Source organism: Lepisma saccharinum, chromosome 26 (assembly GCF_977018435.1).
Source record: "Lepisma saccharinum chromosome 26, izLepSacc3.1, whole genome shotgun sequence".
Taxonomy (NCBI): Eukaryota; Metazoa; Arthropoda; class Insecta; order Zygentoma; family Lepismatidae; genus Lepisma; species Lepisma saccharinum.
The window spans coordinates 45253456-45278331 of NC_139254.1; the positions used below are offsets into that span (position 1 = coordinate 45253456).

At 36.8% G+C, this 24876-nt stretch overlaps 1 protein-coding gene across 1 annotated transcript in view; it reads left to right on the forward strand.

Moving 5' to 3' along the window:
- Positions 1-1255: 1255 nt before the first annotated feature.
- LOC145979312 (pseudouridine-5'-phosphatase-like) overlaps positions 1256-24876 on the forward strand; it is a 47469-nt gene continuing 23848 nt past the window's right edge. Inside the window, exons 1-2 of the mRNA XM_083112154.1 lie at positions 1256-1394; positions 4012-4230. Coding sequence (XP_082968280.1) covers positions 1277-1394; positions 4012-4230 — 337 coding nt within the window. The 5' untranslated portion in view covers positions 1256-1276. The remainder of the gene's footprint in view (positions 1395-4011; positions 4231-24876) is intronic.

The following is a 24876-nucleotide window of genomic DNA, read 5'->3' on the forward strand; positions in this document are numbered from 1 at the left end:
TCACTGACTGTAACAAAGCCCTACGAAGCAGCAGCTCGGATTGACCACAGAAATGGATTATCTAGATAACCGGTGAGAGTGCCCATGTACATCGCCAGAAATATTTATATGGGGGGGGGTTCAGGTCATTGGCAAAACTTCATTAGTAGAGGGTTTATAGGGGTGCCCTTCCACATAGTACACCCAATTGTCAACCTCACTTCCACGTAGTACACCCTGGACTGCTCTTTGCAGACTAACGAGGCTCTGGCGACTGGTTCTATGGCCAGTATAATTCGTATAATTCTGTGTTGTCCTGGTTTTTGTCCTTATGTGTGCTGAGTGCCCCATTACAGCCTCAGCTTTTAACCTAGGTCATAATATTTTAAGATTTTAGTCATGCGATACAGTTATGTTATTTGCTATGGTAAGAAGCTAAATCCCATATAACGAGATGGGTGCACACAAAATTTCAAATTCAAATTCAAATTTATTAGTAGAAATATCAACAATAATAATAATTATTACCATCGTTAAAATTATTTTACAATAATAACTAATAAACTAATAAAATATATAAATTTTATTCCAAATTTATTATTATTATAATTACAATAATAATAATAATAATTATTATTATTATATTAGTAAACATTTATTGAGCTTTTGGTGTTGTTGTCATAGCAAGCGTGAGCATTGTTTAAAGATTTGTCATCATTTGGAAGCTGAACTACAAAGCACTGTCGAAGGTAGAGACACGAGTCGGACGAATCGTTAGATTAGATATTAATTAATATTCCCACTAGTTCGTCTCCGTCTCATTTTATCTAGTGTAAACAGCAAAATTTCGGAGAGGGCTAGAGCCCCCTGAGTCTCACCATTCGATACGTGTCTGATTCGACAATATTCAATGAACGTTACACAACATCAAATGAAAGAACTTGATTGTAGCTATAATAATAATAATAATAATAATATCTTTATTTAACGAGCGATGTTCAGCGTAAGCTGTTGCAATAATAATGATAATAATAATACCACACTATTTTATAAAAGAAATATATGCAATTAATTTCCCATACATGCCTTAATCGACATTGAACTTTCCTGGAATTCCTTAATTAGAGGAAGACAGTTCAAAATTGTCCTTTGTGCTAATTTGTAAAGGCCTCCCACCTACATCATGTGGAATTTCCTGACCAGAAAAAGGTACCCGATGGACCCACCTGTATATTCAACCGTGGTGATAATCCATTCGTTTTTTTTTTGGAGGATTGTTTAATCTGTGATCTAGCTGATGTTGTCATCAGTAAGGTCGGTTTTGTGCCCATGGAATAATTTAATCACAAAGAGAAATATGGCTAGCTACACACCAGTTACACATGTTATATTCGATAACGATGGATTGCTTCTTGGTAATTAAAAAGCTTTAAATTTATAAGGTTTTAAAATATTTTAAAGTATTCTAGTTAGTATATTTCTTGACTTGCAAATATATCTAATTGAATAACACCAACTTTAGATTTGTAAGCTCTCAAGTCAAGGTGAAGATTTTGTGAAAATATGCAATAATTGAATAAAATAGATATTGACAATTAATAAGAATATCTGTTATGTTAAAATCTAATTTACAGAAAACTGTTCCTGGTAATTTTAAATTTTAATAATCTGTATGTCCTATTTCTTATACAGGGTGTCAAGGCTAGAGGTATACAAAAATAATCGCTTTTAATGCGAAAACTATTTATTATATTGTCTCATAGTGAAGCTCAGTCGATGGGTTAACAAAATGTGTGATATCACATCATGTAAATGCACACATGTGATTTATGGATAATAAACCTTATCTTATAATCAATCAATCGATCAATGCTCTGTCTGTTGCAGACAATTAAACCATCAAGGTTTGGTTTGAGTTGCTGTTTTAAGTCCACTTTATGCACAGTAAGGCTAATCGGGACTGGACCTACAGTTTAAAGTGGGATCCGAACCACTTGTGCCTCCACCGGGTATCGAACCCGGGACCCCTTGATTACAAGGCAATGACGCTACCACTGCGCCAAAAAACCATCAAGGCATTGAAATAAATTATCAGTGGTCATATAACAGACATGCACTTTTACAAATTATAACAGAAATTCTAATAAATTTTTATTGCATATACAGATAGTGGATCTGCCATAATATATGCATTAGGATATAATGATGTGTGAAATATATAATTTTTGATTGACTTTCATTTTCCATGAGGGGTGGGGTGCCCTGCCTTGCCCCTCCTTTCGGACGTCCATTCAAGAAGAGTATTGCACTTACTGTAATGAAAAAAGCACAAATCGAAACAGTAACTCAAACAGTTTATATTCATGCCTACAAATGTTTAATATATGTGCAGACAACAGATGCTGATACAATATTCCAGTTCATGCTACACTCTTTCCAACATGGGCCTGTCCATAGTGCTTACTGTTGCAGTGATGCCCTTTTTTAACTCGTCATTGATGAGTTGTTAATATCACATGGCAGCAGTGGGATTAACACTTTGTCTTTTACGTAAGCACGCAAAAGGAATTTAAGTTCAGTTTTTATTTTAAGTGCACTTTATGCACAGATAGGCTAATCCGGAATGGACATACTTTTTAAAGTGGAATCCGAACCACTATGTGCCTACACTAGGTATATGTATAAAGACCTAAACTTATTCCTCTTTCACTATAAAGTTACATTGTATTTTGAGTTCTTTCACCCTTCTCTTTCTCTTTCCACACCCATGTGCATCTACATCACCAGAAAACAAACAAGAATAACTTTCCTCAGATTCTCATTGGTCTCATTTTGCCATCTTCCAGAACACAAGGCTATCAGACATTACATTAGATCAGCACACTTCTGGAATGTATATGCGAACTTTGGCACTGAGCATGGACGTATCTTGGGCCTAACTTTGAGGGGGCAGAATCAAACTGGGCCTAATTTTGAGAGGGAAGAATTAAACTTGGGCCTGATTTTGAGGGGGCCGAATTAAACTTGGGCCTAATTTTGAGGGGGCAGAATTCAACTTGGGCTTAATTTTGAAGGGCAGAATCAAACTGGGCCTAATTTTGAAGGGTAGAATCAAACTGGGCCTAATTTTGAGGGGGCAGAATCAGACTTGGGACCTAATTTAGAGGGGTTAGAATCAAACCTGGGGGTTAAGTTTGGGGGAAAAGGTTCGAAAAGTTTTCCATCCAATAAAAAGAGCATCCAGAATTATTTGCTAAATAACTGTGACATTTGCGAAATCACAAATATTACTCTTTATTACTTTGCTCCTTAGGTCCCCTAACTTGTAAATTTTAATAAACCTGAAAATTTTGGGGGGCAAGTGCCCCCCTTGCCCCCGCCAAATTAAGCCTATGGCACTGAGTATAGACAATAGAGTGAAGAAACTTGGGGAAAACCAAATACGGGTAAATGAAGTACTGATTATAGAATGCACACTGAGAAACAATTACTAAGAAAACAATACAAACTGTGGATTTAAGCTCTGCCTGAATTAACAAAAATTAATAAAACTTATTTACATCTAAGTTAGATGAATGCTGACATAAAAAGATAATCTAATTAAACCCTTTCCAACACTGCAGAACATAAACAAATGTAATCTACTTTCACTTTACTTCATCTATAGCATAAACAAATGTATATTTACATATGACATGATGATCAAAATGAACCTATTTTAGCTCTGTTCCAAAAGTTCCCTTAGTCTAACTTGTTAGCACAAACAGGTTACATAAATGGAGAATTTAAACAAGATAAACCACCACTCAGTTAGAAGGCCTTATGTTTTAAATATTGCAATTAAATGTTTTATCTGTACTATCACATATATTATTACGATGGATGAACCTAAAACAAACTTCAGTTGTATGGGTAAAAATAATTTGAAAATCAATTTCTTGCTTTTGAACTAGTGATATTTAAAATTTATGAATGGTATGGTAATTCTGCAATGATATTTTAATTTATTTTGAATATATATGTTGCTTCCAGATACAGAAACCTTATACACAAAAGCAACACAAATGATTTGTGATCCTTTTGGAAAAAAATACACTTGGGATTTAAAAGTAATTGTAATGGGAACCACCACAATGGACACAGCAAAACGTATTGTGAATGATTTACAGCTACCAATGACACCAGAAGAATTTAATGAAAAATCTGTGGAACTGTATAAGAAATTTTTTCCTAATGCACTACTAATGCCAGGTGAGTTTCATATTATGTATATATGTATTTATGTGTGTGTGTGTTTGTGTGTGAGAGACAGAGACAGAGGCACCGATTATTTACCTTGGAATTCAATGCAACCAGTTGATGCATATTAAGTTCCTTCAACAGGCCCGTAGCTAGGAATTCCTTGTAGGGGGGAGGGCAAAGTCACTTCTAGAGGGGGTAAATTTTTTATATATTGTGTCGCATTGGCAGATATAGCAGGGTACACAAAGGCACTTGCCCCCCCCCCCCCCCTCAAAGAGGTAAGTAACAGAAAGGGATGATATTTTGAACGAACAATGAACAAAAAAAAATCTTCGAGCAACATCAAATAACAATATTTCGATAATGACCTTTCCGGATTGCCAAAGAATATAAAGTTTAACATAAGTAGGCTAATAGGGACTGAATCTACTTGATATTTACAGGTCGATAATGTTAATATGTACCAACAGCTTAACGATGTGGGGCAGAAACCCCCAAATAATTTTGCTTAAGAGGATCTAATGTATTATTTTGCTTCTCTTGTAAAGTTTACTCTGAATTGTGCCACATGAACTTAACTTTAAATACACATTTGAAATGTTCTAGACCATCAACTTTGGGGGGGGGGGGGCTGAGACCACTAAACCATCAACTTTCGGAAAGGGGGGCTATGACCAGAGGCAGCAAAACATATGACTTATTACTATATACTAAGTATATAATTATGAGTATTGTTAACATTTTTAGTAAAAAGAGTTTCAAAAGACGATGTGCATGAACTAGGGTAGTGTATGGGACGTACGGGCTACAAATGGCTCTCACATGACATTCAGAACGAGATCATTGATATATTAGGGAGATCTGTTGTGCGCTCCGTGGTAGTAGATATTAATATTTTGCTATTATGGTTGACGAAACTTGTGACATATCCATCCGTGAACAATTGACATTTTGCATTCGAACTGTAAATGAAAATGTTAATATTTTTGAGGAATTCATGGGCTTTTACGAGATTCCCAACAGTGAGGCCAAAACTTAAAAAAGGGAGTGAGTGAGTCATTCATTAATTTATTTCAGTGATCAGAGCCCCCCCCCCAATAATTTTGACAAGTCGGCGCCCCTGGTGTCATCATTAACATTTCATATTAAGTTTCATAGAAATAAATTGTTTTAATAGGGCACAAATAATTTTACGGGGCGCCATTGCATTCTGTTTAACATTTTTTTTTCATTTAGATCGTTTGACTCCCAGTGCCGACTCCTGCCGTCCCATAGCTATGGCTCTGAACTTGGACTATAAGAATAGGAAAGATTGCGAGCGAAGCGAGCAAGAAAATTTTACGAATTGTTTCTTTATTTGTATAAAATTTGAAATCGAGGGGGGGAATTGCCCCTTTGTAAGTGCCCTTGGCAAGTAAAATGCAAGGAACACGTAAAAGCTAATTCCAACATGAGTATCCAATTGTCCTGCTATTCTTAGATTCTCCTAGTTTTATTTTTTTACTTTAATGTTTGCTTCCCCTAGAATGGACTTCCACCCAAGGTCGGGGGAGGGGATGCCCTCTGCACCCTGTGGTTGTAACACTGTTTATGAGTGTCTCTTCATCAATTTCATTGTTGTAATTAGCTAGAAGTGGCAGAGAAGCAACGCAAAGTAACGGAAATCAAATATCCACTACCTCTCTCTACCACATGAATCACTATTACCAAAAGGTAGACTTCGGAAACAAAAAATTAAGCAGTTCCAAGTTCATAGCAACACATCCAAGAAAAACATCCGAACACATTAGGCACCTTTAATACAAGACTACTCAAAATGTCACAACTGTTCTAGATACTGAAAATTGCGAAATCATTTCCCGAAGTCTGAATCTGGAAGGGAATTTTCCACCCCAATCATGATACGACATTATACGGATCCCATACACCCTAATAAATCACAAAATCAATAAGTGTCTGTTATGTTGCTAGAGTAACACATGATATAATTGTAAAGATTAGTGAGAATTCCAGGCAAGAATGTGTTCGGTATTTTTCACAGGGGGGGGCAAAGCAGACTCTCAGGGGGGGAAGTTGAGTAGTGTAATTGGCTATACTACTGGCGCGAGAAAGTATGAACCCCCCTCAGGCAGATTTGTCTACACTTAAAACAAGCTCAACATGCCCATATGAGCTTTTTGCTCAAGTGTGGAACCCTGTCTAATGCAAGATTTTTGTAAAAATGCCCTCGGGAATTTCCCGTGAAAGTATGACCCCCCTCAGATTGATTTGCCTACACTTATAAAAGGCACTTCTGTGAGATTGTTGTCCATAAATTTGTTAAAAATATGCCCCTCTTGATATTTTTTTTGGCTACACTTAAAACTAGGCCAAACGTATTAACACACACACACACACACACACACACAAACACACACACACACACACACACACACCCCCACCCACACACACATATTTACTTCCGGTTTAATTTCAATTGGGCACCAGGCTCAACTTGCATATCTAGTACTAAAACAATGTAATTCTTCTAGAATTGCTCTGTGACTCTCTCATTTCTTACATCATAAACATATGATTTTTCACCTATGAGAATAACACTACATATAGTGTCATCAGGGAGTGTATCGTGGAATTCACAGATAATTTTAATGTTTGTCCTGTCATTAACCACAACTTGTTTTCTTTTTGAAGTGTTGATGACAAACATGGGTCTCTGTGCTTTGAATTCATCTGGTGTGTAATACATGTCAGTATTGCCAGTAGTGACCCTTTTGTATGCTGTAAATGCTTCATATAATTTAAGGAAATCATCCTTGGACATGTCTAAATTATAATTTTCTCTAGGGAATACCTCATTTCTGCCATTTTTAAGATATATGTTCTTGATGTTGCAGTTATCAAATCTACTTGAATTTTTTTCCTGATTATTGTGTCTTCCAGTCTGAAACAGTACCACCACAAAATCCGGCATGTCATATTGTATACTGGAGAATGAATTTGTAGCATGAAACTCATAATAAGTACCAGCGGCAGGCTTATCATGTGATTTTTTCCTGGATTGTTGTAATTTTTTTAATTGTGGGGTACTAAGCAACAATTTCATACCATGGCCCTTGGCAATACAAGAGCTTTTTTTCTTGCGCTGCTTTTTGGTTAAAAGACTATCAATAGTTTTAAGAGATTTAAGACCCGCATAAGTTATTTGATACATAACACCCTTGGCCTTCATTGTAGGTTTATTATATACATATTCACAGCCCCCACCCCAGTTTTTGTTTGGTGTTCATAGCTATGGTGGTCCCCAATGCTGCTATTCTTTCACTTAAAGAAGCATCTTTGCTTACAAATCTACCAAATGCAGCCTCTTCTAATTTCTTGTCTGCCACATGTCGCTTGTCAAGATTATCATGTGTGTTGTATGCTATGTCATGGTCTCTACAAGCAGCATCTAGGGGATTAACACCAGGATCACCTCTGTTTAATCTATGGTCCAATTTTGTACCGGGACCACAATACTGATAGCCTGGTATGTGTAGTTCAAATGGCAGCTTGTTTATGATGTCATTAACCAGCCCCCGACCCTCAGAGATATTCCAAAATTTAGGTGGTAGAGTATTAATAATTTTTATAAGATATCCAATCCCCTTAGTGTCATTCACTATAAAATTAGACAATTTGGTGCTTATCATGTCCATAATTCCAACCTTTTCATTGTAAAAATTATGGTTACCAGCATTTTCTTCCCCAGCTATCACCAGCAACCTATCTACAAGTTTCCTGACATCATCAAAAAAGACAAATTCTTTAGGCAGGGTGTTGTAATGTTTGATTCCACTACCAGTCTTGATCTGTGACCATATGGGCTTGATTAAGTTGTTGTATTTTGCTCCACTGCTAGACTTGACTCTTTTTTGTGTGGGATCATTGTTCTGGTACAGAGCATCTGATTTTATTAATATTTCTTTGTAGTGCTCATAATCTTGATCTGTATAGCTGCCAGGCCCTTTCCGAGTCATCAGTTCCCACAATCCAGGTGTTCCAGGATACTTAACAAAACCACCTCTTTCGACAAGATGAGATTCTGAATATACAATTAGATCATCTCCCATAAATGTTACTCTAAATTGCCAATTCTATGTATGATGCTACCATCACGCTCTGTGTCATCATATAAGCCAAAAACCTCATCTTTGTTGTCTTTAGGTGTGCTTAAATATTTTTGAGCAAGAAGACCCAATTCAATAGGATCCTGAGTAGCTTCAATTCTTCGAAGAGCAACAGGACTGGGTGTATGAATACTAGAAAGTGGGGTGATTGGATAATCTAATATGTTCCGAGCAGCTACCGGCACAAGCTCTGTGATCAAATTTTGATTCTGCTCTGTAACAGTTTTGATATTTTTACCCAGTTCACTAATAGCATCAATAATAGGCTGTTCTGTTTGCTTGTGTTGTTCATAGATTCCTCGGTTCTCTGATTTCCATCCCTTAAATCTTTTTACAAGATAATCTCTTAATTTAAGATCATCAATAATTGGCCTTTTCATGGTTATTTATATATGTTTCAATGTCTAGAAAATTTTTGATTTTATTTCTGTATTTACCACTATTGGGTTTCCTTGTCATATCAATTGTGACAAACCCATAGCTGTCCTGATTCCAGCACCTACAGCAAAACTTAGAAAAATCATTGTAGCTCAAGTCCCCACCTACATATTCATCATGTATGTGTTTGAGGTTGGTATGATCTTGATGAAACACACATATAAAATTGCTGTTGTCTCGGATCAGCTGCTTCGGTATTTTAGAAAAAGTCTGTGTCAGGTAGAAGCAATCTATGTTTTTGTGTCGGCCCTGTGTAAAGAAATTTCTAACCTTGTTTTGATTATCCAGTATAATGTCATCAAACACAACAACAGAGTTATCAAGACATTCATGGAGTGGCTTAACATCTGATTCAAAAGTGGCAATATCCAGTCCATCATATAGCTTCACCAGCTGCTGATATTTTAGTTGTTCCAAGCTCTTAGAGAAAACATACAAGTGCCTGTTTTCCCAGTCTAACCAGTTGGGTGCCAACAAAAATATTATCAATTATTAGTGTAGTTTTACCACAAGTAGATGGCTCAACAATAAGACATCTAATATTATCAGGCAGCAGCTTGCCATTTCTCTTATTCTGCTGTTCAGGATCTGGTAGTCTCTTTATAACATTCCAGGTGTTCATAGTATCACTTTGTCTGCCTCGATCCAGCTGTGTTCTGGGAGACCTAGCCATTTGACCAGTATTTTATTGCCTTTTCTGCGGATGATTTTTTCTATGAGATATGTGTCAGGCTGTTTAGTTTTGCTGAATTCTTCTTCATAGAACCTGCCTTTGAGAATTTCTCCTTGGTGATCTTTTATTATATATGTGTTACGGGTCCCAGGTTTAACTTGAACCACTGTAAATAATTCAGTGCTCCAGTTTCTTGTAAAGCCTCTTTGAATATGTGCTTATATTTGCTGATTCTTACTTGATCATCTATCTTGTATTTGGCTTTTCTTGTTGTTGGCTGGTATCTAGGATAATAAACAGTACTGATCAATTCTTGCTCATCAGATGAAGTTACCTCAGAGGGTTTCATGTTGATTGTGGAATGTTGTTATATCTATCTAAAAGTTCTGGTAGGATACTGAGCCATTTATAATTACCTTGAAGGGTAAATTGTTTATACATATGATTTTTTAGGGTTTTGTTGAATCTTTCTACAATAGAGGCCTTGACATCACTGAAACTCGAGTAATGTTGTATTGACTGGCTTTTAATAAATTGTTGGAACACCAAATTATAGAATTCTTTGCCATTATCTGTTTGTAGATAGCGCAGTGGTCTTCCACTCTGATTGATGATTGTCCTGAAGGCTTCTGTAACCCATGCTCCAGTCTTGGATTTGAGTGGCACAGCCCAGGCATATTTTGAAAATGTGTCTATGACAGTGAGTAGATACTTGTAGCCCTTGTTGATCTTGTCTAAGTTTTTCAGCTGTCCACTTGCCATCTCAACCAAGTCACACTGCCACAAATCATCTATGCCTTTTGTAACCACTGGCAGTCTCTTATAATTATGTCTGGCTTGTTTGTGTAATTCATCAACAATAATTTGTCTAGACAGTATGTAAACAAGAATATTGCAACTATAGGGTGTTCAGCAGCTGATACTACAGGATTTTCTAAATATAATTTGTCTCCTATTTGTATATTAAATTCAAGAGAACCATCATCTTCAGCATAAGATGTTTCTAATGTATTGGGGTCTGTAAAATCCTCTAACTCTACATTGGTGACCTTTGGTTTGTTGTCAGCATTTGTTATTGATAAAGTAGGGTACTGGTGTGCCCGTGGTTGTAGCCAATATTTGATCTTGATTGGTCTAAGTGTGCCCCCAACAAAAAACTGGTAATAAAATTGTGCAGGGGACAGCATATATATTTTGCCACCTGGTGTAAATGGTGAATCATATTCTTTGTTGGGGATACTGTACAATTCAATAATTACTGTAAGTTTAGGATTCTCGATTAGGCCAGTTATTTCTTTTTCTGCTGTGAGCAATCTACTTGTTACAGATTCAAGATGCTCATTGATAGTCCTAACAACATCATCGTGGCCTGGCTTGATTTTTATGTCCACAACAAGTTTTTTGTATTGTTGCACAATCTCTTGTAGCTGGGTGGCAAAAGCAGACAGAGCATTTGCTTGGTTGGATTCCATGGTCCCTAGCTGTTGCTTGATGCTGGCTACAATTTGCTGTAAATTTTCAACAACTGCCAATTTTGAATTTTGAGCAGTAAGATCATGGACCTGTCTTCTGATATCCTCAAACAAAGCATAAAGTTCATTAATATGTTGATTGGTTGGTAGAGTGGCCACTGTCTGAGTAAGTTGTTTGATCTCTGTCTGGATATTCTTGATATCTTCTGATATCAATATGCGATTCACAGCTCTCTTAATATTTTTAAGTTCCTGTGATGTAGGCAGATTTGCTACAGTATTTTGCAAAGTTTCAAGTGCCAATTTCACATCATTTAATTCAGAAGCATCAGCCACACTACGCATAGCATCTTGAAGCAGAGCTATGTCTGCCTGAGTAGGTGTTGATTGCTGTAAAATTTCAAGTTTTGTTTGGATATCATCAATCAAATGATGAAAATGAGATAGCTCAGATTCAGTGTTGAGGTTTTCAAGTTTTGTGATCTGTTCCTGGACACTGACAAGGGTGTCTACAATACCAGGCAGGCGAGATTCTAGAGTTTCTTGTACATTTGTCAGATCACTTTGCACTGCTGCTATGGTGCCTTCAAGGTGGGTTATGGTACTTTGAATTTTTCCAAAATCTTCATATGTTTCAAGTTGCAGTTTGATGTTGGCAACACTACGAGTTATAGCACTCAGAGCATCAGAAGATGGTAGGTTGTTCATAAAATTTTCAAGTGTCTCAATTTTTTCTTTAACCTCGGCTATGGCATTGTTCAAGGGGTCCAGATTAGGTATCTGTAGTGATTGAATCTGTTCCTTTAGAGTGGAAATTACTAGATCAAAATCTTCTTGTGACTTTATGCTTTTGACAATTGTTTGGAGCTGTGTCTGGACATTATTAATCTGTTCTTCAAATTGTTGTTTCAATTGCTCAGAGTTGGTAGCCTGGTTCTTAAATTTGGCTTGAAGAGCTGCTACAGCTTCCTCTAAATTTTGAAAATTATCTAATGTGGCCAAGTCAGTATATTTTTGAAGCAGCAATTTGAGTTCTGAGTCAATTTTAAGAAGAGGGTCCATGCATTGTGATTGTAAATTTGTAATTTCTAGTTGAAGACTGGCATTGAGTGTGGTTTGTAAAGCTTGTAAATAACTTCTTAATTTTTTGACTCTGACATCAAGCATCAGAATCTCATCACTGTGATCTTCATGTCTTGTATGGCCAAATATATCATTAGGCATTTTGTTTTAGTGGTTATTTATTATAAAATATCTAATTCTTAATTCTATAAAAAATGTATAAGCTTGTCAGAGGATCCTGGGACCTCAATATATAAATAATCACCAGCAGAAACAGTACATACAGTGCCAGAAATGATGTTTGAGTGCTTAATTCTATAAATATTTCTCCCTTTTGAAACCTTGACATTACCCTCGGGAGTTGTAATAAATTGTAATTGACCACCTACAGGTAATTGGTAATGATTTAAATTATTATTAAATATGTACAATGTTTTACCTGTTTTATCATCAACATCTGTAAGTATGCTGTTCAGATGAATAATTAACAAACCACTAAGTTTAGATATCATAGATTGTATATCAGAAGAGGGTGCTGGTGTTGGCAGGTCCATAATAGCCTGTTTTTTGAACCCAAATAAGTTCATCGGCATGTTTATTTATTTCAAATCATGCTCTGTAATTGGGCATTGATTACCACTTTTCAAATCACAATGCCCGCATGGTAGAGTATGTATGCCACATGACAAAATACATCTCTTATCATCATGTGGGTCCAGAGCCACTTTTCTTACAATATTTGTGGTCAACAAGTGATCCACACTCTGAATTCTGCATTCTGATGTTCTAATTAAACTCTGTGATTTGAGGCAATCTTCATAATCTTTAAATTGGAGCACTTTGTCCACAGTTTCTCTACCAATGCCCTTGGCTTTTTTTTTGCAACAACACCACTACATGTTTCAAAACTGTACATCTTGGCTCTTAACCCAGCAAATGCCACAATAACATCACCAAGTGTCTCATCTTTTAACTTGCCAGGCACCTTTTTGTTGTGGGGTTGAATCTTTGTATGTTCACTAGTATCAAAATATTCAAGCAATGCAGGCTGGGACATATCTTGATAAACATCTTCTGTCTGAATATCAAGAATAAAGCTATCTGTGTCCATGTACATCAGTTTTACACAATCATCATAAAAAGGCTTGAGCACATCATAATAGAGCTTTAACATGTGTAATTTGGCCAATTCCAATATCACAGCCCCTACATAAATAGGCTTATCAAACTTAATCTTTGTTTTTTCATTTTGAAGAGTGCCATATTGCCATCATAAATTCTTCTATAATTGAAATTAGGCTTTGCCACCAATTTTTTGCTCCGGCTGGGGTCAGTAATTAATTTAACATCACTATGTTTTCTGACATTTTCTATGGTTTTGCCATACACTGAATTTACCATCAATTTAAACCAAGTTTTATCAAATTGGCTCATTGCAGATGTTCGAAGCTCTGTGTTTGTATCAATATATGGCTTCAACCATCGTGAGTGCCTGAACCTTAAGACTTTGCCAACTTTGGTCACTTGAACACCAAGATTCATTAGGAACTGGAGGTTTTTGTAATATATGACATAATCCTGTTTTGGCTCTAGAGTCATCATCAATTTCTTCTGTTTAGAGCCAGGTGAACACTTAACCTCAGGAATTGGGGGCAGATCAGAAAATGTGTTGTGTAAATCATCAGGAATTGTCAGATCAACTTCTAAGAACAGGCCATAGTTACTGTCATCAAAATCCTGAAGATCTTCAATATTGAAATCTTCAACCATCTCAAGCCCTGCATATGGCAATTTATCCATCATAGCATAACCATACAGGCTGTTGGCATCTACATACAGTATATAATTTGATGGCAGTGCTGGATCATAATTAGGAATATACTTGTTATTTGCTCTGGCATATCTCTTGAGAACATTGCACCATGCCTCCTCTTATACATTGCTCCATAAACAGATACATGTCCTGATCTTGGATCAGATCCAATTGCATTTTAGTGTTTAAAAACATTGCAGACCATGCTAGGCCTGGAGCACTGTAGAAATATATTGGATCCAGCTTATAATTTTCCATGGAAGATTTTCTAAATGCCTGAAGTATATCAGCTAAGAGAGTCACATCAAGTTTTAAATATGCCTTATGATAATCACCAAAGGTCTGGCATTTTAAGTTGGTCCACATCAACTGGGCATGGTGATAATCATCATCAGTGATTCCGGATGCCCTGAGTTTACTGTAGAACTCTTGTTGTGGTGGCAAAGCACACTCATCAAATTTAGAAAAATCTGTAACATAGTCATATGGGTATACACCCTTCCGCCTAATTAATTTCAGGTCCTGGTTTGGAAACACATCACAAGTAATTTTAAATTGATCATCAGATAATTGATTGGCCAGTGTAGCCAGGCTAGCCGACAGAATTCTGTAGAAATCAAGAAATCTTAAGTGAATGGGAACAACATTAACTTTAATTATCTTGCTAATAGCAATATATTTCTCATCATTTTCTGCTAAAATATTTAAATTCTGCTTGTCAAACCCCTCGTACCTGATCAGATGATGAAAATCATAATTAGATGCGCCATGGTAAAATATTGGGACAAATTTTGGTCTCTGGATCTTAATATTACAGCTATTACACAGGGCCATTTTGTTTTTACCATCTGTATGAGAATGGTGTTTCACCTTGATATTTGTATCTGAAAATTCAGAATCACATACCGGGCATTTTTCTGCATTGTTGAAATCTTCAATCTGATCCTCTGTTAAAGGCAACATAGGTTTTGATTTTAATAAGATATTAGATGCTATGTTATGGCACTCATTTTCTATTCTATGTGCAAATTCTTTGATGGCATCTGGTCCCATGTATAAGTGTGGTTTACTAGCAACACCATTAATTATATAACAAAAACTAGAAGGTTCATGTAACTGGTATGATGTAATTGAAGATTCATCAGGATCTGGACTGCAAAATGCAAGGGGTTTGAGGTTTGATTCAAAATCACAAACTATATATGCTGGGTGTTCTAACAAAGCTTCAAAGTTTTTGAATTTGGCATTTTCACTTGGATTAGGCATCACCATATGAACAGGTTTATGATTGCCACAGTATTTTAAATGTTCAATTAACTTGTTTTTAGCAATTTCTGCATTCTTTTCACAAACACCATTCACCATTTTTCTACCATCAAATACAGTTAAACATCTTCTACACAACTTGAATATTGTATTGCATTTGCCTTGTTGTTTTCTGACTAAAGCTTCAAGACTGTGTATCAGAGTGTAATGGTGTGTGCCATCCTCTTCAATTAAGAGCAGATCAATCGGGACAGCAGAATCATCATCAAGTGTACTGATTCTGAGAGGTTCTATCAAGCAATTGCCACGGCCAGTAGAACAAATAAATACACTAATAGATAATTGTTTACCATTGATATCCCTGGCCTTTTTTTCAAATTTATCAATATTCTGAACAGACATTGGATATTCTAAGCCCTTCATAGCATCATCAAAATCATGTTCATGTTGTTTATAATAAGTTATTCTCTGAGGATTCCTTAAAACTGGATACAAAGCAGCTAAAATACGCCACAGAAAACATTTCTCATCATTATTTTCTATGTTAACCACGGCTTTTTTGTTTCTGATATTGGCAGGTAATGGCAGATATGTAGAACCTTGTAGTGGGCTGAATTCAGAAATATTAATATATAACTTGTGTGGAGTTCCATATAAACTCCATCCTGATTCTTTTGCAGCAAATTCAGAATGTTTAATATTCAATTGATCTCTCAAACTGTTTATTATTTTGTCTAAATTTGTATTTGAATATATAGCTACAGTTTCTGTTATGTGGGGCTGTGTAAATTTTGTGCCATATGGTTTCTTATATTGTGTAAACAATTTGAGGGACAGCTTATAAGAGCCATTTTCTGCATTTAGAATTGCCTGCACATCAGGATTTATACTGTTCAAAAAATTCTTAATATCACATCTTGGCTCTGATACAAAACAGTGATCCCTAAGTTGGCCATTAAAACTGCTATGAATAGGTGCATTGCGCGGCTGCTTTGCTGCTCTAGCATTAACAGGTGTTTCAAGCTTCCTTTTTAGACCAGATGAAGATGGTTGTGGGGGCAATGTTGATGACTGTGCAGAACAAGTAGCCATATGTTTATATGTGAAGTATTCCATGCTATATTTTCTATGGCATTTTGGACATATTTTTGTGGGAGTTCTGCATTTGTCTGGATCACAATTCTTTTGGTGCCTAGCCCAATTGGGGCTGGATATATTCTTATTGCATTGATTACAATATTTTTGATATGGCATTTTTGTTGTTGGTTTATTATATAAGATTTCTTGGGATTCAAATCAAAATTCTATGCTTAATACAAAATATCAGTTGGGTTCAGCAGTGTGCTTTGTATACCTAGTGTGTATACTTAGTGTCTTAATATTTTTGGCTTTGGTATTTTTGTTGTTGGTTTATTATATAAAATTTCTTGGGGTTCAAATCAAAACTCTATACTTAATAAAACTATGACAGGTTGTATAAAGCTGATAGCCTACATGCACAAAGGTAGAATAAGTATTAATCTACAGAAGCACTAAGCCACCACAAATACATGTGTACACAGGCATGTCCTAGAAAGGCAATGACCTAATACCATGTGTCATGTATAACAAACTGGGACAGATATAAACCCTTTGTTCAATATATTAGAAATATGTTTGATATGAATTATAAAAAAAATTCTGTATATTAAATCAAACAAACCTATAATTCAATTTATAGAAATCTGCTATATTTTTGTGTTTTTTAAAAAATATGAGGAGCACTGCAACAACATATCCATACTCTTCAGCCACTCTCACAATACTAGCAGATATGTAATGCAAAATCTCTTTATATAGCCTAAGCACGGACCGCATTGAAAACATCTGAAACAATAAGCCAATCAGAATATAGCACATCATCACATTATGTCATAACCAACCAATCAGAAAAAACACATGCCTAATAATTTATTGCATAATATTGGATAATAATTTGTTGCACAACATGATGCAATAGAAATAAACCAGAAGTAGGCCACAAGTGGGCCGGAAGTGGACCGGAAGTAGACCGGAAGTAAATATGTGCGGGTGGGTGTGGGTGTGGGTTTTATAAGCATCTTGGCTTAGTTTTAAGTGTAGCAAATACAGTGCCAAGAGGAGCATATTTTTAACAATCTTATGGACAACAATCTGACAGATGCAGCTTTTGTAAGTGTAGCCAAATCAATCTGAGGGGGGTCATACTTTCACGGGAAATTCCCGAGGGCATTTTTACAAAAGTCTTGGATTAGACAGAGCAGCGCACTTGAGCAATAATCTCATATGCACATCTTGGCATAGTTTTAAGTGTAGCCAAATCTGTCTAAGGGGGCACATACTTTCTCGTCCTAGTAGTACCACAAATTAGACTACTTTGTACTGATAGCAAAAGTTACTTCTTGATATGAAGAATGAATTACGTATGTATAATTTGCTGCACAATACCAGGGCGACTATTCACCGGGAATTCCTTGAATTCCGGGAGATGTTAATTTGCATGCCATGAATGTCACAAAGCACCGAACTGACGCAGATCAGAAGCTTGCATGTACTTTGGACCATGCAGGTAACAGTGGCACCAGACATTTTGCTGTGTTTAGATCCGAAAAAACCGCATTGACTTGGAGGGAGGGAAATCTACAGAAAGTATGTTTCAAACATGTTAGTCATTGAATTTTTTCGGTACTAAGCCAAGCGAATACCTCTGTGTCGTACAAAAATCCTGAAAATACTTTATAAAGACCTAAAAAAATGCTTGGTTTAGGTGCATAAACCTAACAAAGGTTCTAAGAAGCAAAATAAGTTATTTTAGACTCTACAAAACTTCATCAGTTGTTGCATTTTTTAATAAAACGTTACTTGTTATTTCTTATTTACCTGCAAAGGAAAAAAATAGGTTAAAACTTAATATCCGAGGCCTAGTTATGTTTATGAGGGGAAATGGAGGCTATTGTAAAAATAATAAACAATATTGCACTGTCTATTGACTGGAAAGAATTGAAGATTCTGGAAAACTCTGGGAAAATACATTTCAATTCACGTGGGAATCCTGTTAATTTCTTTGAGGTGAAGAGTGAAAGTGTAGACGGTATATATTATTTTGTTCACAAGTTCGCAACTGGTTTCTGTTACTTACATTTCCTAATGAGAAGGGAACAACAGATGGCCATGGACCCCTCCCTGGAAAATGAATGACAATCTGAATTTTTATATTTCACACATATAATTTCATTTTTGTCACAGTTATTATATCAAAGGACATTTCCACTTTGACATGAAAAACGTTTTAAATCCATTCATTTTACAGATAATGACACAAACATGAGATGTGCAAAATATCTCGGTGATATTTGTTTCGGTTCTCGAGAAACACTCCTTCAAACACCGCTGAAATTCACCTACTACGTCACGGATTTGAAAACGTCCTCTCCACAGACAGGAGGTCCTCTGACGTCATCACTTAGAAATGCAAGCAGGCGGGGCTTCTGCTCGTCCCGTTAACTTAGCATGAACCGCGGAAGCGACAGCATATTCACTTGTTACTGTGTAAAACAAGTATCTTACAACTTCCAGTGCAAACATCTGTGCTCCATTTCTTGGAGATGAATTATGCCCTAGCAGTATAGTAGTTTACTCTAATTCAGCCACTCGGTAGAGGGTTTTCCCATTAGGGTGACAAAGCAAACCTTGTAACAGTCAATGACTGAACACGTGAACAGCCTTGTTCATTGCGAATACATAGGTTAGTTCTGACTGGAAAGAACTTAATGTTATAGGAATGCCTTTTCTGGAATTACAATTATTTTCGTCATAATATTTTCTTCACAAATTTTAAGATAATACTTTTAGAACACACTGGTTTACACGTCAATTTCTGCAATATAAGAGGTGATACGGTATAAAAAGGTACGGTGAGTTTTTAAATTTCCTGCAGTAAATGACAGTTTTCTTCAGTAAATATATATATTGCAAATTTTTGTATTTAGCCTACTTTTACGTCGCTTTTCCGTTCACTTTGTTTAACCGCAACGATGCGAACGCATGTATCATCTCTAACATCACATTTCTTCCCAGTTTTGGCTAATCGCTACAATAAAGATGAAAAACTACACGCAGTATTCGAAGTCGGGGTGCAGGAGTACACCCCCTTCCCCACACACACTACCACCAACTGCACAATCTAAGTATCACCCAACTTGCCTTGATAAGAGACGAACTTTTTCTTCTGCCCCATCTCATTTCGAAAACATTCACTTGTCCCATCTCCTTTTATGAGACGAGACGGAACATGCCTCGTCTCGTGAGCAACACTAACATTAACAATAGAAGCATCCCCCTAGCTGTTCCCTAAGTCTCGAGCAAACATATTCCCATGAAACAATTTCCAGTTCAATGAAATGTCACTCACAAGGAAACAGTCATACCCAGGTCGAGAGTCAAACCTGGAACATGCGACTTCCTCAGATAAATTATGAATTTTGTGTATAATATTTGCAACGCCAGTTCATTCCTGGTAATTCTGAATCTGCAGTTTGGCTTGCATATATAAGCAGGATAATATTTAGTTTTCGAGGGCTGTACCGTCGAAACTAGGAGAAAAAAAAAAGAAAAAAAAATATTAAGAAAGGGTTTTTTTTTTGTATTTATAATGATAAGCCTTTGCATACGTTGTTAATTCTATATTTTTTTCTAGACTTGAGACGAGAACGAGAATTGCCCTCCCAAACCGAGACGGATGTTTATAAATTGAGACGAGACTGTCAATGAGACATTTACAAATAAACACGAGACAGACATTTACAACTCTCAATGAGAACGAGACCAAGGCTGCTATGTCTCGTTTCGATAGGATCCTTAGTGGTAAAGTTGTGAACCAACCAATTAATGCCTTCGGGGTAACGAGATGAGGCGGCTTTTTTCGCAGTACAAAATTCAAAATAATTATATCGTACTATTTCAGTATGGGATATTATTATACACATGGGCGTATATATAGTTCACGGGGGGAAGGGATGGATCAACTTTTGGTATGATTAGGATTGCTTTATTTCGTAAGTGAAAATCCAGGACACTGCTGACCGGAAGCTTGTTGGGGAGCATGGGGGGAGGGGATGTTGGACCCTTCAAAGTTGTGTGTTTGTAGTCACGCTACTTAGTATTGATAGTTTTCTGTTCATCTTGTGTCACTACGTTTTTAAGAACCAAATTTCTTTAATATGATTCGAGGGGGAAAAAATAACTGATTTGAGTCTCAATGCAGTTTCTTATCGCAGAAATTCCGACACTATCAAGAAATTTCAGATATTGGTCTGCAGTCCCATCTGGTGTGTGGAATTACGAAATTTCCTTCCCATCCTTATCCCGTCCTATACGTCCCTAATTTAAGAGAATGAAATAAGTCCGAAGGAATTTTTTATGAACAAGCGGATAGAACAAGGAAACTGGTAATTTTAGTGAACCAAAAAAAGAGGGGGTTGGACCCGTTGGATCCCCCTTAAAGACGCCCATGGTTATACACATTATTTCCTTGTAATAATTATACATAAACTAAGTATAGATATGTACTGTGCAACTAATGTAATCTTCTCAGTGTATTTTCTCTTATCTGCACAAAAATATTTGATCATAATTTGCGCAACAGAAATGGAACACAAACTGAAATTGCTTTATGGAAAAGAAAGTTAAATAGGCTTTATAAATAAAGTGAAGAATGTGAAAATTCTTATTTTGCACTACATAGGTTACGGTAAATATAGATAAATATAAGTTTAAAAAATATTTTTGAGTGTCTGGTCAGCAACCAATTTTATAAGCAATATTTTTCGCATGGCCTGAGAACACACACGCAGCTGAACCCTTTCATTTATCTTGAACGTGAGCAGCACGGATATTTCATAGAAGAATGATCATTACAAAGCATAGCTTTCCTTTCTCCTATCGCTCCTTCTTCCATTATTTAAATCGGTACAGATTTGTAAAAGGCCGCGGTGGCTCAGTCGGTAACGCGTCTGACTACCATGCTCAAGGTCCCGGGTTCGATCCCCGGCCGGTTCAAATCCGGGAACTTTTCTAACGGTGGAAGCGGCCCCGGCGCCAACCCAGCGTCGAATAACATGGGTACCTGGGGGAAACCCTGGGGGGTAAAGGCGGTCAGGGGCATGATGCTGATCACATCACCCCCACTCATGACCGGATCAAGAAAGTGTGGGGCGTTACCCCCACACCCCCTATACGCCTTCATGGCGTGGTGCTAAGCACAGGGGAGCACTTTACCTTTACCTTTTTACAGATTTGTAAAACTGCTGCACGTGTTCGCTCACCGTGGGTTACCCATCCGCAACACGCTCGAAGCAGACGACAAACGAGCTCTTCCTAAAGAGTGACGTAGTAACATGGCGGCGGCGTGTTTTCAGCGCAACGCTAGCCTCGCAACTTTGGAAGTCTCGTTCCTGCCTTAAACTGGACGCAGAGAAACGCGAGAACTTGCAGGGGTCATTTTTCCAGGATGTAGTTTTTAAAATTGTTGTAAAAAAAATGAGTGGAAATGTCCATTATTGTAAGAGCATTTCAAGAACATGGTACTATGATCACTTCAACCAGAAGAAATGTTTATTATTATGGGTTGAAATATGGAACATTATTATGGGTTGAAATAAGCCTTGTTTACCTCAGCCTGGAAAAATACCCTGCTTTATCCACCTTGGAAAAAATCCTGCAGATGTTGTTGCGATCAAGAAATTTTGGTAAATTTTCATGATTTTTATTTTTATTTTGGACAGCCCTCGTATAAATTCTTTAGGAGTTCAAATCTTTTTATATACATATTTTGTTTCTTGTTAAAATTGTAACGCAGTTTCTGCCAAGCGAAAAAGAACGAAAAGCAAGTTGAAGCTTGCATTCTTTTTCTTTCTTATCAACAATGGGTTCTTTTTCGTTCGGCGCTGCGCGGTTTTGTAAGTAAGTTTAGCTTTCATTGTGTTTCTCGTTATGCTCTTTTTCAACGGGGTAATTGTTTAGGCTAAAAATAACTTTCAGTATGTCTAAATCTTTTGTTCAAGGGATAGAATTGCGCAATCCGGCGAGTATAAATACCAGCAGTTTCACTGGCAAAGAGATTCATTATTACTAGAGCCCAGAAGTTCAGGCATTTATTTTCGTTAAAATAGGCAGGCAAAAAGGCATTTATAATGTGGAAAATAGGCACTAAAAATGAAAAAAAAGGCAAAATAAACCGAAAAAAAGGCACATTTGGAAGTCGCTTACTTTTATCTATAATATCTGGCAAAATGTTAAAATCTACATTGGGAAGAGCATTTCAATTTTCTCCGTCTTGATTGCTACACTACAAGATGTTTTTTTAAGTTCTCAACATTCATTGATAGTCGTCTGTCAGAGAGAATGTTTTTCATAATAGAAAATGATGTTTCTACTTCGACAGAAGTTATTGGAGCATACATAAAACAAGCTAATGTAGCTGGACTCATTTCGGTAACAACATTTTCACCTTTTAGAATATCACAATTTGTTTTCAATTGTTTCAGGTCCTCATTTGCACTCACTACCCGTTTGCACTTTTCCGCAACAGCTGACCCCATTTTCTCCTGGCACTTCCATCATCTGCTGCATAGATTCCTCAAAGATTTTCGTGGATGCTTTAAGAGTCTCACCTCTTTTTTCTAGCTTTGTAATTGTCTCTGGCAATGCACCATGATGTGCAAAAATAAACGAAAGTTCATTGTTCAGTTCTGAATAGCACAGGAGTTTTTTTCACTTCACGAATTGAAGCCGCTTCATTTTCTGGAAGAGCACCTCACTGATTTTTTCAAGGTTGTTAGCATAGTATATAGCTGCTGATATCCAGGTTCGCCATCTCGTCAAGACTGGTTGCGGAGGTAAGGTAAGCTTGGGCGCAACTTCCTGAAATTTTCGGGTTCGAGAGGGAGATTTCAGAAATATCTTCTTTGTATTCGAAATCAACCTGTACACTTCTGGGTGCAACACTCTAACATCTTCGGCGATTCTGTGCATTGCGTGGGCTACACATGTGATATGAAGCATGTTCGGGAAGAGAATGTTCAATTCTATGGCAGCCTTCTTCATATAGGGAACTGCATCACTGATAAAAAGTAACACGTCATCATGATGTACACCATCTGGCCAGAGCAGAAGTAGGGAATTTGAGAATAACTGAGCTATTGACGAACCATTGGCTCTCTCTAGTTGTTCTGACGTGAGAAGAAATGACGAGGATTCTCCGCATGTTGGTTCCATAGTTCATATGATGACGTTGGCTATGTAGCGTCCCATAGCGTCAGTAGTTTCATCTATTGAAATCCAGATCTTCTTTCCACCAACTTCAGCACGAATTCTTTGCAGAGCTTCTTCGTAGCAGTCGCTTAAATATGTTTTCCGCAGCATAGATTCCGACGGCACGGTTTCTTTAGTGTATTTCTCCAGGAATTTCCTCAGTGACTTGTTTTCCACTTTCCAGAAAGGTATTCCTGCTTCCATTAAAGCTTTGCACAGTTCAAGAGAAAACTGAGATTGCCTGTTGGATGAAGTGCCCACTGTTGAAATTAGGGATATCTTCTTCTGTCCAACCTTTTTGGCAACTGCAGATTTATGTTTTGCTGTTGACACATGCTGAGATGTAAAGTATTTTTTCTCATGGTTCATATTTTTTTTCACATATCTTGCGGAGAAGAATAGTACCGTCTGTCGAAAATGTACTTTCACCAAATTCACGCAAGTAACCACACACGCTAAATATAAGCAATGATGACAACTGCACGATCCTTTCCCTCCAAAGTGCAGAACTAAACTAAAGATAGAGAACTTGATTTTGGAATTCATGCAAAGGCCCTTGGGCATTAGTGCTGTTTCTTGTCAGTCAATCATGCACACATGTTAACCGAAAGGCAATATCCTAAATCAGCATGAAATACTTTTTCTCACACTTTTCTCTTTCAGCAATGTTGAAACATACCTGAGTTCAATATTACTTAAATAAGGCGAAAATTATTCACATAATAAACGAAAGAAAAATAAATGCCAATAACGTTTTTGGGGAGAAAAATAATTTATATACACATTTTTTAAGGAAATTGTCAAATTTCATTGAAAAAGGCAAGAAAGGCATTATAATTAAAAATAGGCAGTGGGGTCCCAAATAGGCAAAATAGGCAAAATGAAAAGTCTTCTAAAACATTCGAAACAACATAAAAAACGTATATCCGGAAAAAATTTATCAATATATGCAGTAGATAAAAAGAGGCATTTTGCCAAACTTCCGGGCTCTAATTATTACATTTCCGATTTTTAAGGTAGTCACCTCGCGCTTCAGGGTCTGGAGCTGGGAGAATACGGGCATTGTGTGGGGAGTGGCTGGTCAGCTCTCCCTTACTCAATGTCCGATGTTTTCCGGAAGCTACCTTTGGAGACTAGTGTTTGTCAGCACAGCCTCTAAAGGGGATTTTGCGCGCTTGTAAGTTATATAATTAATTCTTATATAAATATATAACCTACATAATCAAGAATAAATAACTATCATAAATTTAGCTAGGGGTTTGCACTGGTCAGCGTGACTCTGATATTAAATCATGATAAATAAACTATACTCCTGTTCCTGTAATAGAGTCCCGTAAAAATTTTAGTTATGATTTGTCTAACTAATGAGACCTAGTAGAATACATGAAGGAGAGCTAGAAAAACTTGGGTAGACATCACCATATTCTGGACCGGGTG